Here is a 15,929-nt window from a genome sequence, read left to right on the forward strand (position 1 = left end):
AGATACATATAACTATGCCCACTTGATCCCCATTTTTTATTTTTTCTTTCTCTCTCTCTTTCTCTCTCTCTCTCTCTTTCCTTTTTGGGACAGGGTTGCTCTGTGTAGCCTTGGCTGTGCTTGACTGGCTTTGTAGACCAGGCTGGCTTCAAACTCACAGAGATCTGCCTGCCTCTGCCTCCCAGAGTGCTTGGATCACAGGTGTGTGCCACCATGCCAGGCTGATCTCTATTTTTAATATAATAATTGCATATCCACATGCAAAGACACAGCCAAGGTAAAGATGTTCTGCTTCTCGTGACACTAATTAGAGTCAAGTGATTAACCTAAATGTAAAATAAAAATCTAAATGCTTCTGAACAGTAGGATGGGAGAAAATCCAGATTGTCTTGAGTTTGGGGTGGTTCTTTTTAGCTAAAACAGCACAAGCATGGTCCTGAAAGAGAAGTTAGTTAGTTGGACTTTATTAAATTAGAAAACCCTACTATGTAAACAATACTCTCTCAGTCTGTAGGCTGGGAGAAAATTTGTAAGCCACCTATTTGATAAAGGACATACTTAAAAAAAATCCTATAAGATTTTAAAAATCAGAAAAATGCCAACCTAGTTAAAAAGTAGGCAATCCGGGTAGGTGTCTTACCAGTGAAGATCCATAGAGGAAGGTAAGCACACGGAAAGATGACCCATATTTCAGTTTATCGTGGAGGAGACTGAAGTGTTGGCATAGAACTACACTGAGCTATTCGAACAAAACCCAGAACACTGATACCGCCAAGCACTGGGAAGTCTATGGGACAGCAGCAACGCTTGTTCTTTACCGGTGGGGAGGCAAAATGCTCTAGTTGCTGTGGAGACAGTTTGGCAGCTTACAAAGCCAACCAGACCATTCCCATTGCCCATACATTCCCCACAATTGCAGTCCTTTGCACCTACAAGAATGAGATGCAAACTTATATCCACATAGACGCCTGTACATAAATAGTCATGGCAAGTGTTACCCATAATCACTAGAACCTGGAAGCCCCTTCACTAGGTGAATGGATCAAGAAATTCTGACATTTCCATAAAATTAAATACTACTGTCATAAAGTAGAAATGTACAGGTGACAAAGAGACACAGCATGACCTTAAGGTACTATGTGATACTATCTGAAAAAGACAAAACTACAGAGACAGAATTAGTGGCTTCTGGATATGGGGTAGAAGAAGGGATGGTGGGAATGCTGTTATGTGACACTGTGCTGGTGGATGCATGAGATTATGCATTCATCAAACCTGCAGGATTGCAGTACCAAGGGCGAGCTCTAATGTAAACTGTAGCTGTGGTTTGGTAATCATATGCCAGTATTGGTTCAGACTGTAATAAATGTGTCACTGCGATGCAAGAATGTAGCGGTGGTAAGTTGTATGCAGAGGAGATCACTATGTGGAGACTCTGTATCATCTTCAAAAATAAAAAAAAATAAGAGAAAGCCTGTTGAATGTTGTTTTAAGAACATAGCTCCCTGATGTTGAGGAAAAGAAGTCTCCTGGATAAATCCAAATTAGAAACTTTCTGGACATCACTGTTTTACAAATGGAAGGACTTTGTCACCCAGTCACATCCACACAGATGCAGTGTCAGTCTCGAGAAGGGAGCTGGTGCCCCTCCCTGCCCTCCCTGACATATGTCCCTAGTCCTTGTTTGGCTCATCTACAACATGTATCGACAGCATCGCCCAAGTAGGTGTCCAGACTCCTGATGCCCCGGTTCCAGGGCCTGTCCCCAGCACCTCCAGCAGGGCATGGTCTGTACTGGCATGGATTTGGGTGCTTTCTACCTGTGTCCCGCAGAACCATAGTTTGGGCAATACCCTGAATTTTCTACTTGGAGAATAAGAGAGTCAATGTGTCCCCAGTCTAAAATCAAGAGCACCTATTTCCAGAGCTCCTATGTCTTGTAGGAATTAAATCCCAGGCCTAGGACCTGCCCAGGTGGTCCCTGACCCCCTTCTCCTCTGACACGCCACACGCTTGCTTTCCTGTCTCTTCACACCCAGGCTAAGAAGTCCATCTCTTCCCACCTGAGCACTCTGGCAGACTTTGCCATCGATATGTTTGATGTCCTGGATGAAATCAACTACCAGTCCTACAACGACTTCGTTCTCCGAGTCGGTAGGTGACTCGGAACCCATCCCTGTCACTAATGGGAGCATGGTCAGTGTGGGCCCATGGTCTCCTAAGAGATGGGTCGGGGGTGCGTGGGGCCGGCACTGCCTCTGAGGGTGGCTTGTGGGAGTGCAGCGCTTCAGAAAGGAACTTAGTAAGGATCCATTATAAAGTTCAGGAGCTGCAACAGACGTCTTCAGTCACTGCTGCAGTCATCACAGGCAAGTCCGCAACCTTGGTCACCTGGGAACAGGCTGCTCGGCCACCACCCTGATGCACGCAGGTCCCTCTTGGAAGAGGTTTTGGAGGGAGTCCAGCAGCTGGGCCCAGGCAGCTCCTTCCTTGGCTGTGACTTGAGAAGGGAAACTGTTTGATACCCAGGTCTCTTTCTTGTGTTTACAAAACCCTATTAGAAATTCAGCTTTCACCTGAGATGTAGACTGTCAGAAAATTCATCTCATCTGGAATCCAGTTGAGTTAGATAATTACCATTCTTCCCTCCCTATCTCCCCTGTCTCATACCTCCTATCTTTGTCTTGTTCAGGATACAGTTGACTAGAGGTTTATGACCACTTTATAATGCAAATGTCCAGTAGCCTTAAAATGGCCCTTGATTGTGCTTGGGTGCAAGGGTGATGGGAGGTGAGTAGGTCACAGCAAGTGGTGTGCCAGTGTCCTTAGAAGCAAACTGTTTCAACATGGTGTCCCCTGAGGGCGGGGACAGAGCAGCTCTGGCCTTCTTCCTAGTGGCCAGTCTCCTCCTGAGCCTCTAGCTCTCGTCTATAAAAGTGCTAATGTGACCAGCCTGGATATACTGGAGAGTCCTCGTCCTTTGACCCAGGCCCCTGTGTTGGTCCCAAGGTGAGACTGGATGAGATTCTCTTGTGGCTCTGCAGGCCAGCCCCTGCTGGGGTTCCCCCACCAGGCTTCACAAAAGCGGCTCCTAGAATCCTACTAATCATTTGAGAAGTGGCCCTCAAGTGTCCTCCCCGGGTCACCCATGAGCTTCCAGGCTTGTTTCTGATGCCAGTGACTTTAGAGGAAGTTCAGAAACATTGCTTCACATATTCAGATAGACAGGAAGTGGCATCTGCTCAGGCCAGGCAGCCCCACTTGCAGGGGCAGCGACCTGTAGACTGTACTGAGCGTGCCCCTGACGTCCCACTGAGGCAAGGCCAGACCAGGATGGCACATAGCATTTACAAGGAAATAAACCCACACCGAGAACGTGAGCACTTTGCCAAACTTCTCACGAACGGTAACTCAGATGTGGGTGTACCCGGGCCAGACAGGGTGCTGTAGAACTGTGCAGGTCCTGAGGCCTACTGGACCCCGACCTGTGGAAGGAGAGGGGCTTCGTGTCCGCCACTTTTGGGAATCGGGATTTGTTCTTGGTGCCAGGACCAACATCCCGAACAGTGTAGCGTCAGTGCTATATGGAACAGCTAAGAAGCCGTGACTGCTTGAGGGGGCAGAGAGGTGAGGTACACTGTGGGCATAAGAGCTAGAGAGCCAGACTTCCTGTGGCCCCAGAGGAGGACCCCACAGAAGGGCCAAAGTGACAGTGATGCAGAAATACGTCCCCAAGTGAGAATCCACTCCACCCACTGAGGAAAAACGAGGACAAAGCACTTTAATGCTAGTATGTGTCCAGCTCTCACTAATGCCCAGAAAGGAGCCACTGATTAATGGATTTTTTTCCTACCTAATGTAGACTTTATGCATTCCGTATATGCTGTCATCCTTAAATCTCTTCCAGATCCCGGCCCCAGGTTACACTTTGAACAACTTAAACGCAGACAGGAGAGATTAAGCCTGGCCACATGGGAAGATGGGAGGTTTACACAGCAAAGATATTGCCAGAATTATTTCTTAAGTACAGCAGTGTTCTTTTCAAACAGTGCCTCTGGTTCATCCTGCCCACTTGGCAGAATTTTGCTTTTTCTGACAAGAGCACAGGGGATTTAATGGTTGACCAGGACGTAATGGTGGTTGTGATTCCTGGCTCTCTACTTCTGAGCTGCCCTTTGAGCACATTCTTTGATATGGGATGAGCCTAGGGGCTGGTTTTAAGCCAGGGTTGCCTCCTTTTGTGACGGGAATGGAGCCTGATTAGAAGTCAATCTTGGTGAACAAACATGAGCAGAAACTTTCTCAGTAACCCTAAACTTAAATTATGGCACAAAAAAATGTGCTTCCTGTAGTCTCTAAGAGGCCAGGACGGCACACTGCTTACCTTCTAAGCGAGTTTGTTAGTAATAGTTTTCATACTATGGCATCACTTTCACTGTTTTGAGCTTCTCCTGCATTAACATGAGCTGGGGCCTTTTCTTGGGGTTAGCTATGATGGCCAGTGCTGCTGCAGGTATGGTGGGTGATGCTGAGGGGGCTGCCCACTGCCCCCCCGGGAAACCGTGTGCTGGTTTGGATTGCTGCCACCTATGTTAGGTTGGGGTTTTTTTTAGCATGGAGCCTGGCTTGATGTGGCTCTCAAACCAAGACTCTGAAGGGCATGCCTTTTCACCGAGAAACAACACTTATCTAGTTGCCCATGGGCCTTTGCTGTGGCTGTTTTTCAGGCATCAACGTCGGCCCTGTGGTGGCTGGAGTGATTGGTGCTCGCAGGCCCCAGTACGACATCTGGGGAAACACAGTCAATGTGGCCAGTCGGATGGACAGCACGGGGGTCCAGGGGAGAATCCAGGTAAATCACCCAGAAATCCCAGACACAGGTACCCATTCATCAGGAGAGGAAACTGAGGCAGCAGGGATCTAAGGTGAGCCTTGGGCCTGTGGCCAATAAGTGGTAGGACAGAGGAAGCTGAGCATCTTGGTGACTGCTGGGGTCCTGGGCAACACTGCTTAGCCTGGCTTTGATATTTGATTTTTTTTTTCATGCATCATCAGGGCCACTCCTGAGTGAGCAGATGTAAACTTGAGGATCACAGTGAATCGGGGGTCACTAAGTGGCCTGCCAACCTGGTTTCTCAGTTTCAAAACTCTGGTCACATCGGGGGCTTGGTGGCACACACCTTTAATCCCAGCACTTGGGAGGCAGAAGCACATAGATCTCTGTGAATCTGAGGTCAGCGTGATCTAGAGAGTGAGTTCTGGGACAGCCAGACCTGTCCAAAACTCATGGTCACCATTTTGCTGTCGGTGGAGCATAGGAAGGAGGAGATGTTTCTCATGTGTTTGAAGAGCAGGATGGCAGACAGGCCCACTGCTTCCTCAGAGCTTCACTCAGGGCAAGACTTGATGCTTTGATCGGATACATTGTAGCGGCCACTGGAAGGTGGTTTCTGGTCTTTAGCAGTTTAGTGCTTGGGGGGAGGGGTGTCTCAGCTTTTAGTATTTTCCCCTAGAAAAACATGAGACCTGCCATTTAGATGTAGCTCTCTGAGTGGAGCAGAGCTTATAAAGGGTGCCCTGGCCTCCTGCCACCCACCAGGGAACTGCCGCCTTCCAGGGTTCTGGAGGCATATCCTTATCATTTTGGCGCACTGTCCCCGATTTCAGGACCTGTAGGAACAGAGCAGTGAACACAGGCCGCTTGAGAGGTGCCAGGCTGTGGTTAGGCCACTGCCACAGAGAGGGTTTTCTGACTTCATAGTTATTATGGAGTTGTGTCTCATTGGGCATTGACCCTTGGGCTCACCATAAAGTCTCCACATCCCACAGCGCTGTGAGGCACAGCGGTGAAGTGTCCCAGGGTCTAATTCTAGCACCAAATTCCAGTGTCCCCTAGCAGCTCTGCATTTTGGCATCGATGGCATTCCTTTACTTTTTCTTTCCGGATTTCTTCTGTCGTGGTAAAATGTACACAGAACACACCGTCTTCACCCTTCCCCTGAACAGCTTTGTGCACTAAGCATCCCCATAGAGGTCGTGTAGTATGTAGGATGTTGTCACCTGGAGAATACGCTGTAGCCCGCCGCCCTCCTCCTGGTTATGCCCAAGTAAGGCTTCCTGGCCCCTGCTTTTGCTGCTGTAGTAAAATGTCCTGGCAAAAGCAACTCAGTGGAGAAAGGGTTTATTTTAGCTCACGGTTCTAGGTTGTGGGCCTTAAAACCTCTGCATGAAAGTCTAGGGAGGTGGAGGAGACAGGAAGATCTGGATTCTTTCTTCTAAACACAAGTTAGTGTTTGACAGAAAAGGCTCCTATTTGACATCTCTTACATGGCTGCTCAATTTCACGTGGAGTGCCACTCTCCCCAGCTCTGCCACCGTGTGAGAAGGTAGCTGGAGACAGTTTCGTTGTTTGAACATAAAATGGAGGGGCAGAGGTGAAGCCAGGAGACAAGGAGGTGTGGAACCTTCCCTGCAACCCGGGAAATTTCACCCTTTATCTTTTCTCTGGTTTGGGGAAGCAGAGATTCTGGGAGCCGGGACACTGGTGTGAAGCTTGAGAAAAGAGGAGCTAAGAGATGGCCATTTTCTCTTAGCTTTCCTTGTCTTCTGTGTTTTGACCCCCTACCAAAGGCTCCACTTAGTAGCTGCACCTCTAACCCCAGCAACTAAGGGAAGCAGTCCCTTAGTGGTGCAGTGTAAGTAGGAGGCCCTCCCTTGCTGAGCCATCTGGAGCCCCGAGCCAGAGAGCCTGCCCCTCTGTCTTTGACACTGGGGCTAGTCCCACATAGCCGCTGACTGGTACACAAAGCAGCCACAGTAGCTCGCCCAAGCCCTGCTGGGTTCCCGGCACCGGTTGCCCCCACTTACCCAGCTATGGAGTAGCTTTGTCCAGGTCCTGCCACGGTTGAAGCCAGGATGATAAGAGAGGTACAGGGCAGAAGGTACACTGCGGAGCTCCTACCCTCCAGGAGAAGCCCCTGCTATCCATGCTAAGAGTAATGTTGGCTTCTTTTCGCCGGCAGGTGACCGAGGAAGTCCACCGGTTGCTGAAGAGGTGCTCATACCAGTTTGTGTGCAGAGGCAAAGTCAGCGTCAAGGGCAAGGGAGAGATGCTAACGTACTTTCTAGAAGGCAGGACTGATGGAAACAGTTCCCATAGCAGGTCCCTTCATGTGGAACGAAGGGTATTTTCTTACGGGAGAGGCGGAGGCCAGGCCAGACGGCCTCCACTGTGTCCTGCAGCTGGACCTCCAATCAGACCAGGGCTCCCCCCAGCCCCCACTAGCCAATACCTGCCATCCACAGCCGCAGGAAAGGAAGCCTAGTGGAGCCCATGGGCCACTGGAGATGCATGCAAGGCAAGAATGCTCCAGGGTGACACAAGCCACCATGGCTCTAGCCAGGACCAGCCAGAGGAGCGGTTGCCACGTGGCTGGTCTGGAGAAGAAGCACTGTCTAGTGTGTGGCCTAAGGCCAAGGAGAGTGGTGCCCAAGGCACCCCTTGGGGCATACAGAGATCTGTCTCTTCCTAGTGACCTGGTCATGCCTGGCTAGTGTTGGCATTGGTGGTGGGACCTTGGGGAATATCTTTCACGGTCATAGCAAAAGCTGCAGGGGTCCAGCTGGCAGAGGAGCCCACCATGACAAGTCAGCCTGGCTTATGGGTGGCTCTGGCTCTGGTAGGCCCTGGCTTATGGGTAACTGCAACCCTGGGTAGCAGCTTCAAGTATGATTGCCAGACTGGGAAGTTGGCCCCGCTGGGCAGGGCCATGACAGTTGAGCTGTTCATACCATGGGCACAGCATAGAGCTGGTCAGAGTCTTGGTCAGGACAGTCCAGGAAGAATTGAAAAGCCACCTCTTGCTGCATGAAGAGTGAGGTTGCTGGCTTTTCCTCAAGAGTAGGCTTTTGCTAACAGCCAGAGGCAGGTCTTCTGGGATTCTCAGGAGGCCCTGCAGCCCCACTTCCGTCCTCCTGGCCTGAACCCCTCCTACCTGCTGGTTTCTGACTGCTGTGACAGTGGGCCTTCCTCTTCCTGTGCCATTACTGGGCATTCAGAGGAGAGGAGTGTGTGCTGCCTTGCCTTCTCTGTGGTGTCCTGGACACGTACGTTCAACAAGAATCAAGCCTTCATTCATGCTGAGAGTGATCGACCCACTGCGCCCCGGAGCACGTTCCTTGCTGGAAGACATCATTTCTTAGGCATAACCAGCCCTCCTCTTGGGGGTTTCAGACATGGCAGTGTGTGCATTCCTGAGTCCAGGTGTGGGGTCGCTGCTACAGAGTGAAGGGAAAGAGTGTTCCTTTTGACAGACACCTGGGCCTCCCACCTGTGCCCCCACGTGACTGCAGCTGAGATGAAACCCATGAGTGTGGGGGACAAGATTCTGGAAGAGCTGGTAGGAAGCAATTGGCTATAGATAGCTGGATGAAACCTACCTTCTGGAGATATTCAGCCCCACCCTCAAGAAGGGAGGCAGTTTCAAACAGGGCAGATGGTCATGCCTCCATGCCTGCACCTGGCTGTAGAGGCCCATCTCCTATGGATCCTCAAGGGCTTTCCCCTTCTTAGGGTCCAGTCTTTCTTAGAATAGGGCAGAGCAAAGCCTATGCTCCCCATGGCAGGGCATACATGTGGTGTCCCTAGCCCCCAACTCTGTTCTGGCTCAGGTGTGTGGCCATGTTGGGACCTGGGTAGTTTCACAGGTCAGCCAGCGCCTATCACTGGGAGACTTGAGGCTAGACTCAGGTCACATGTGGGTAGGAAGCAAGCCTCGAGCCAGGGAGAGCTGGAGGCTGCATGCAAAGTCTCCAAGTACCCGAGACTGTAGGCTGAGCTGAAGGTGCCCTATGATTGGGGTGGGCAGCTGTGAAGATTGCACATTCTAGTGGGCTCGTCTGGAGCTTTTGGCTGGTGGTAATGAAACCCTCTGGCACTTTCTGCAGAGGAACTCTGACCTATACCCACCCTGCTTTGTTGCCTTTCTCATTCTATCGGGCAGTATGGTATGGCCATTGTTTGCTGCCTTTTTGTGACCCTGCTCTGGCTTGAACCCAGAGCCAGGGCCAGACTGACCTCAGCACTCCACTGCAGCCCGTGGAGAGCAGGTAGCTTCTTCCCCTTCAGGTGGTCATGTCTGGTCCCTGTGGTTTGGTATTTTGGTGTAACCGTGTTGGGACAGTGCTGCCTCCAGTGTAGCTGAGGGCAAGGGGGGAGGCTTTTGGTTTTCCCCGATGGTCCCAGAGACTATCAGAGATTGCAGTTATAGGAAAGCTTCAAGCTGTTGGGGGTCTCTGAGAAGGGGCAGATCCATCTGAGCCAGAACCTGGCTGGGGCTTGCAAGTACTCACTCTTTGCGGCTCCTGCCCTGCCTGCTCCTATGTTCCCCTGTCCTTGGGACAAATGGCTTCTCCTCATGGGCTTCTTCTTTACTAGGACTTTCTCACCTGTCTGTCTGTCTTAAGCACATTTGAAGCAGTCAGCTCAGGCAGGAGCACCTAAAGCAAGTGAGTACATTGTGGCCCTGGCTCTACAGGCTGTGATGCTGTCCCTGGCCTCCTCGGCCATTGAGGAGGGCAGAGAACCTCTCGCATAGCCTGGGGTTCCTCACAGTAACTTCTGAGCCCCAAGAGCTACTGCCTCCCTGGGATGTCCAGGTTAGGGACAGAGGAGTGGTTCTCCAAGATACCCACGTGATAGCCGGAAGCCTTGTGTGTGTCCTTTGCCACAGTCAAGGAGCTTCACAGGGGGACTTAGGGTAGGTAGGTGCTAAGGGATGAGAAAGGATCCTAGACTGCACCGATGAGGTTCATGCAGACACATGGCTGCTCAGAAGTAGACGGATGGACAGGCTGGGAAAGATATGTGGTGTGTTCAGGACTAAGTGCTCATTGTTGACTTGAAGATTGAGGACATGAAACACACTGAAGAGACTTAAGAGGCAACACAAGTCCAGCCAGCGAAGAAACCAGGACGTCACTCCCACAACCGCAAGAAGCTGAGATTGCCAACAGCCTGAGTAAGTAACAGACAGACCATCAGAGCCATCAGCGTGGAGCCCAGCCCAGTGACACCTGGATCTAATCTATGAGACTCTGGACAGAGCCAGCCTAGGCCTGTAGCACTGCAGCCACATGAGAGAGTGCAAAGTCACATGGGTGCATTGCATGGGCAGAGCCACCTAAGGTGTGGTCAGAGCAAGAGAAAGCAACCTTAGAGGATGACATTGCCTTCTCCAGGCACAGAACCATTCTGAAATAGACCACACAGGAGCCTCAGTTGGGTCTCTTCTTCAGGGGTGACATCTCCATCATCAGCAATTCCAAACCTGCCTACTTCCTGTGAGGTCAGGAACCACACGTGCAGCCATAATGTTCCTTGGGGTTTGGTGATAAACAACTCTCTTTTTATTTGTGATAAAAATGTATGATATTGCCTTATTTATTTTTAATCTTGTACAGTATTCATGTACAAAATGTTAGAGCCATTTGGGTAGGATTCTCTCCAAATTATTTATTTTAAGATGCTCTGTAAATAGTGCACCAGTTACAGGTGCTTCTTGTTCACTTGTACCAAAAATGAGGAAAAGCCTGGCGCCCACTTCAACCCCTGCTTGTGATGCTGTGGCCCTTGGGAAATGACCCCTTTGTGTTCCCTTCCCAACCCTAGCATGCCTCCCGTGCCTGACACTGTAGAGTAGAACACAGCCCCAGAATGCTTACAGATGCTTCCATGGGCTGTGCCAACCTGGGATCGTCCACTCCTGGAGTGTCCATACCTGCAGGTGTATGTCCCCACGCACCCAGCAACCCAGTTGTTTCTCAGACTCCAAAGCCACCAGGGCTTCCGGACCCCTCCTGTCATAGAAGCAATAACCATAACTCAATACTGTAGAGGCAAGTCTGGCCCAAGCAGATTGATACTTCAGAAACTATCCATGCATACGAGCTTGCTGTAAAGGACTGACATTCCAGGCTCCACCCCTCCCAGAAGGCTCCACTCTAGCTTCTTGGTTCCTAGGGACAGGACTGGTACATACACCAGATAGCTGAACAGACTTAGCCAGCCACCAGCCCTCAACACTATTGCTCATTAAGGAACAAAGGTGAGGGCAGCCATCCAATCCTGTGTCTGTACCTAACCTTGAGTTGTGAAGCTTTCTGTGACTGCGGGTAGGTAGTAATGACTTGATTCAGCGTTGTTGGCATTTCAAGGCGCTCGTGGAAAGCCGTTTAAAGAAAGGCACATATTCAAGGTGGCACCTCTCCCCTTTCTCAGCACAGTCTTGCCGGGAGAAGAGCCCTGGATTAGAGAGAGGGCTCCTGAGGATCTAACAGGAAATGACTAGGAAGGGAGCCCTGATTAGCATAGAGGATTCAGGCTGTGGGCTTGGCTGGCAGATGTGGATGGCCTTCAGGGTTCACAGTGTATTTATGTGAGGACTCTTGAGGCATTGTTTAACAGCAGCCTTCAGAGACTGTGTAAATTAAACTCACTTTAATGGGCCGGGTAAGACAGGAACAGTTTGAATTGTGGAATCAGGGAAGGTTTCACTCAATTCTTCCAGCTCCCAGCAAGGTACGTTCTAGGGCTCTCCCAAGTCCCAGGGATCTTGTTCACAGCCTGTACAGAGCTTCAGTCAATGGTATGGGGGGATTTACAGAGCAAGTTTGAACCCTTCACAGTGAGCGTAATAGTGGCAGGGAAGGAACATTCCTACAAACACTGCTGCAGAAGTGATGCTGGTCTCCTACATCCTTAAGTGACTGCATGTACATAACCACCGGAAACTGACTTGCTCATGGTTTTCAAAGGCTTCAACTTTGATAGAGTGTGTTTGGCTTGTTAAAATTCATAAAGAGCAAGTCTGGCAGCTTGGATGTTACGTGGGCCCTGTTATCTCACTTCTGTGGCTGTGATTGGCGTTGTATGCATGTATGTATGTTGTATGTCTAGTGGGCTTGAACCCAAAGCTCCTCATTTCCATTTACAGCTGCAGGCTTGGCAGCAGGTCAGTGGTTAAAAAAGTGTGTGTGTGTGTGTGTGTGTGTGTGTGTGATAGGGACTCCCATAGTTAGTTTGTATTCCTGGCTCCGTAGGCTGGGGGTGAGAAAAGCTGCTTGGGGTAGACTTCAGGGATCTTTTTGGTGATGCCATGGGACCTGGAGTTCAGAAGGCAAAATTGGAGCTGCCCTCAGCTGGCTGGGAATAGGAAGGTAATCTCCTTGCTTCAGGCAGAAGGAGGCCTCAACCCAGGAGATGTTCACAGATGAGATGAATAAGGTAGAAATTCATAGAGGCTCTTTGGCCCTAAGCAACTCTTGGTGTCTATGTGCTCAACCAGTGCCACATGGACTGAGACCAGTGTGGATAAAGAGACACAGGCCTAGAGCCCAGGAGCCTTCCTGGGGGAAGGGAGATGGTGCGTGGCCTGGACAGAGGATACCCTCCTGGGGAAGAACTGAAGGACATATTCAGGGAGGCTCCTGCTGCTCACTGGAAGGAAAATTCTGAGGAGTCAGGTGATCTGGGGTGGCCTAGCCCGCTGCTGGCTGCTGTACAAGGTATTCTTCCTGCCTGGAGGCCATCTGTGCTGCTCTATGGACTGGAGGCAAGGAGGGTGTGTCATCAGCTGTTTCACAGGGTCTCGTACACAGCGAGTCAGGAGTCAGGCAAGACAGGTGTGTTGGCAGCCTCCAGGATCTGCCTCACTTCCAAGGAATCAGAGGGCACTTTGGAATGTATCTGGGATCCCCGACCTTGCCCCCTAAGTTCATTCCTTGAAAAGGCAGGCAAAAATAGGCTATGAGCTTTTGTCATTCTATGGTCCAATCTATAAACACTTCAGATCCAACTTCAAGTGCCACTGTCACTGAACAATTATCCAGTAAACAGGTCATTATGACGTGACCAAGACGTTTGGACCTTTAAGTTTTCTTGCCATCTTAATCCATTCTGTTCCACACATACCAGATCTGTTCAGTAGCTTGAAAAGCAACAGCAGCAAACTATTCCGCTGGAGGCCCCACTTAGTTCAAATCAATGTGTGTTCCTGTGCCTGTGTGTAAACATGTATGTGTGTCTTCTACAATTAAGATGACTTGCTGAAGGAACAGCAATACTGTTAGCTGACTGTCATTTGGGACACTAAATACCCCTGCACCTGCCAGCACCTTCCCTGGGGGGGGGATGGGCACATATCCCTGGGCCACGGTCCCTAAGGACTGCTAAGTCTCTTCTGCAGAAGGACCTCTATAATTGCATTGTTCTGGTTCAGGTACATTGAGAAACTGTTGCTCCTATTTCATTTGTCTTACTGGTTTGAATGTTTGGGTACCTGTGGAGTACTGCGCAGAGATGGCAGGTGAGCGTCTATCAGAACTCTGAGGAAGGAGCACAGTGCCATCAACCTCAGGTGAATGAGCCTTCCCCTGCTCTCCAAGGTACAGGAGCTGTTAAGGCCATGCCTTCTACCTGGTGTGTCCGCCACTGCCTATCTGGGCTGTCCACCAGGAAGAACAAGATTCACGAGTCTGTCTTGGGTTATGGTTCATAAGTGGCTGGGGAAAAAAGTCTTAAAATTGAGAAAATGGACCACGGTCATGCCACATACTCTGTCCTGACATGTGTTAGTCATTTAAAATCTAATGAACGTACGGAATTTTCTTTATTTGGGAGCCTTTGGCATGAGGGTACATTGATCAAACATCCATTACTGGAACTCCCATCTAGCTTTGCAATTCCTGGGCACCCTCCGTGGGCTCCACATCCATGAAGTTCTCTGTAGAGCAAGTGGTTGATAGTACTTAATACACGTTCTGAGACTACAACCCAGAGACGGAAGGGCCAGGCCTCAAGTCTCCATCTGTTCTAGCTAAGAAGTGTGTTTTCTGTTACTGTTATGGTCTCTGCTAATCAAAGTGAAATCTGGAAGAACTGGGTTGGTGCTGATGCTCTTGTCTGTACAGCAGTGCCTACTGTGGTGAGGGCACCTCTCGGAGGCTGGTCCCTTGTGGGCAAGGCTTGCTCGCACCCAATTTTGGAGCATGTGGCCAAGTGCTATTCGGTTCTGTAGTCCTTAGCTTCTTGTTGCTAAATTGGGGCAATTTGATTGCCTTCCCATCAGCTACATTCCTTTAAACTTGCAGATACCCAGCAAGAAATTAGAACACCTGGCTTCAGCTTTGTAGTGTCCTTGGTATTTTAAAACTTTTTGAAACAAAAATAGTCATAGTGTCTAGTGGAATCCTCTTAAACCACTCCTTTCTGAAAGGCCTGACATCAAGTAGGGACAGGGCTGTGGCACTCCTGTAGGACACAAGCCACATACTCTTTCTCCCCTCCACCCAGCCAGCCTGGCTGTAGTCACAGCTCTTACTGTCAGTGCTCTACAACCATTTCTATCATATGCTTTGGGCAGGCACAGCGGTGAGGATGCCTTCCCAGGAATTAAAGGGGAGTTTAGAGAGAGTTCCCCAGAAGTGCATAGAAAGCAAGAAAGGAGTGATGATGGATGGCAAGAAGCATGGCAGCCTCCCGAGTACAGGATACCCACATGCCTTCCAAGCATTGGTTCCTGCTGATGCCAGGCAACATCCAGTTCTGAGACACTGGTTTCCAAATACTTCCAGCCACTCGCTAAGAACTGGTGTTTCAGTGGAGATGCTATCTGAGACTGACTCCAGAGATCTCTTGGATTTGATTAATTTCTAGGGCTGCCTGCATGAACAGTTGCAGGCCGCTAGATCTGCCTGTGGGTGGTGACCCCCGCTCCATGGCACCGCAACGGGAAGTGGGCCTGTCGGCAGACAGAACCTGTTTCTCACCTCCCACCAGCAACCTCCACTCAATCCCAGACCCCAGGCACATGAAGCACAAGTCTCAGGGGACCGTTCCCATGCTGTGGGGAGCTCAAGGAAGCCCCCAGCATCTCTTGCATACACCACTGGCAGTGTGGGCACAACTGGCCACCGGGAGCACACATGCCCGGGGAGGCCTGCTATGTTGCCTTTGTCCCTTTTAAAATTGAGTATATGCAAGCCATTTGCACTACGGAATTGCATGCCATGGGATTCCTAATTGTGTGCACCTTAGTTTGAATATGACATTATGTAGCATGCACAAAAGAACGGATGGGCTTGGGCTTGTCCTCCGGTCACTCTTGCTGCTTGTTGGGAGCACAGCATTCCTCTCAGCCAATCCCAGGTTTTGTGGAGCCCGTGTGACTCCAGCATTCACTATCCAGTGTCTCCCTTCAGCCCATGCTTCCTTTCCCGCCATCCTCTCACTTAAGCTGATTGCTCACCAATTTGCACAAATGGGAATGTTGTTATGATCATTATCTTAGCAGTAATTTCATCTTGATTTAAAGTAAGCCCAAAGCCCACTTCTGGATTAAAAAAAAAAAAAAAAAAAAAAAAAAAAAAGGCATGTAAGCACCTGTGTCCTGTGTTTATCAAGAAAGCTTTGAGTCCCTTAGTGGGATGGAGGGTGCATGGACAAAGGGGGCATTTTCTCCCACACGATAAACTCACCAGATGTGTCCGTAGCTATGAGAACGCAATGATTATATTCACAATAACAATATCACTGGGTAACCTCTCACAATAGATTTGTATAATCAATACGGGTCTATTTTTATGTCAACTCTGTAGGGCACCTTCCAGTCTTTTTCAAGATTGTTAAATTGAGACAAGTAATTGAATAATTTGTCCTATTTTTATTTAAAAAGTGAATGGACTGAAATGTTAATGTGAATGTACATTTCTTAACTGCAACTTTTCTACTGAGTGTTTGCACTATACTCTCTGGAGTCTTATCTAACAAAAAATAAAGGAGAAAAATTGCTTGAGTAAACTCTGGCCACTTTCTTTGAAAGACAAACGGTTGTCTCTGAAGTCATTCCTGACTCTTTTCATCAGAGTGGGAG

General features: G+C 49.6%; 1 protein-coding gene across 1 annotated transcript in view; it reads left to right on the forward strand.

Annotated features, from left to right (window-relative positions):
- Adcy1 (adenylate cyclase 1) overlaps window positions 1-15,426 on the forward strand; it is a 118,847-nt gene extending 103,421 nt beyond the window's left edge. The window contains exons 18-20 of the mRNA XM_021648237.2: window positions 2,040-2,154; window positions 4,728-4,852; window positions 7,023-15,426. Of these exons, the coding sequence (XP_021503912.1) occupies window positions 2,040-2,154; window positions 4,728-4,852; window positions 7,023-7,325 (543 nt within the window). The 3' untranslated portion in view covers window positions 7,326-15,426. The remainder of the gene's footprint in view (window positions 1-2,039; window positions 2,155-4,727; window positions 4,853-7,022) is intronic.
- Window positions 15,427-15,929: the final 503 nt, after the last annotated feature.

This window comes from Meriones unguiculatus, chromosome 12, assembly GCF_030254825.1.
Source record: "Meriones unguiculatus strain TT.TT164.6M chromosome 12, Bangor_MerUng_6.1, whole genome shotgun sequence".
Taxonomy (NCBI): domain Eukaryota; kingdom Metazoa; phylum Chordata; class Mammalia; order Rodentia; family Muridae; genus Meriones; species Meriones unguiculatus.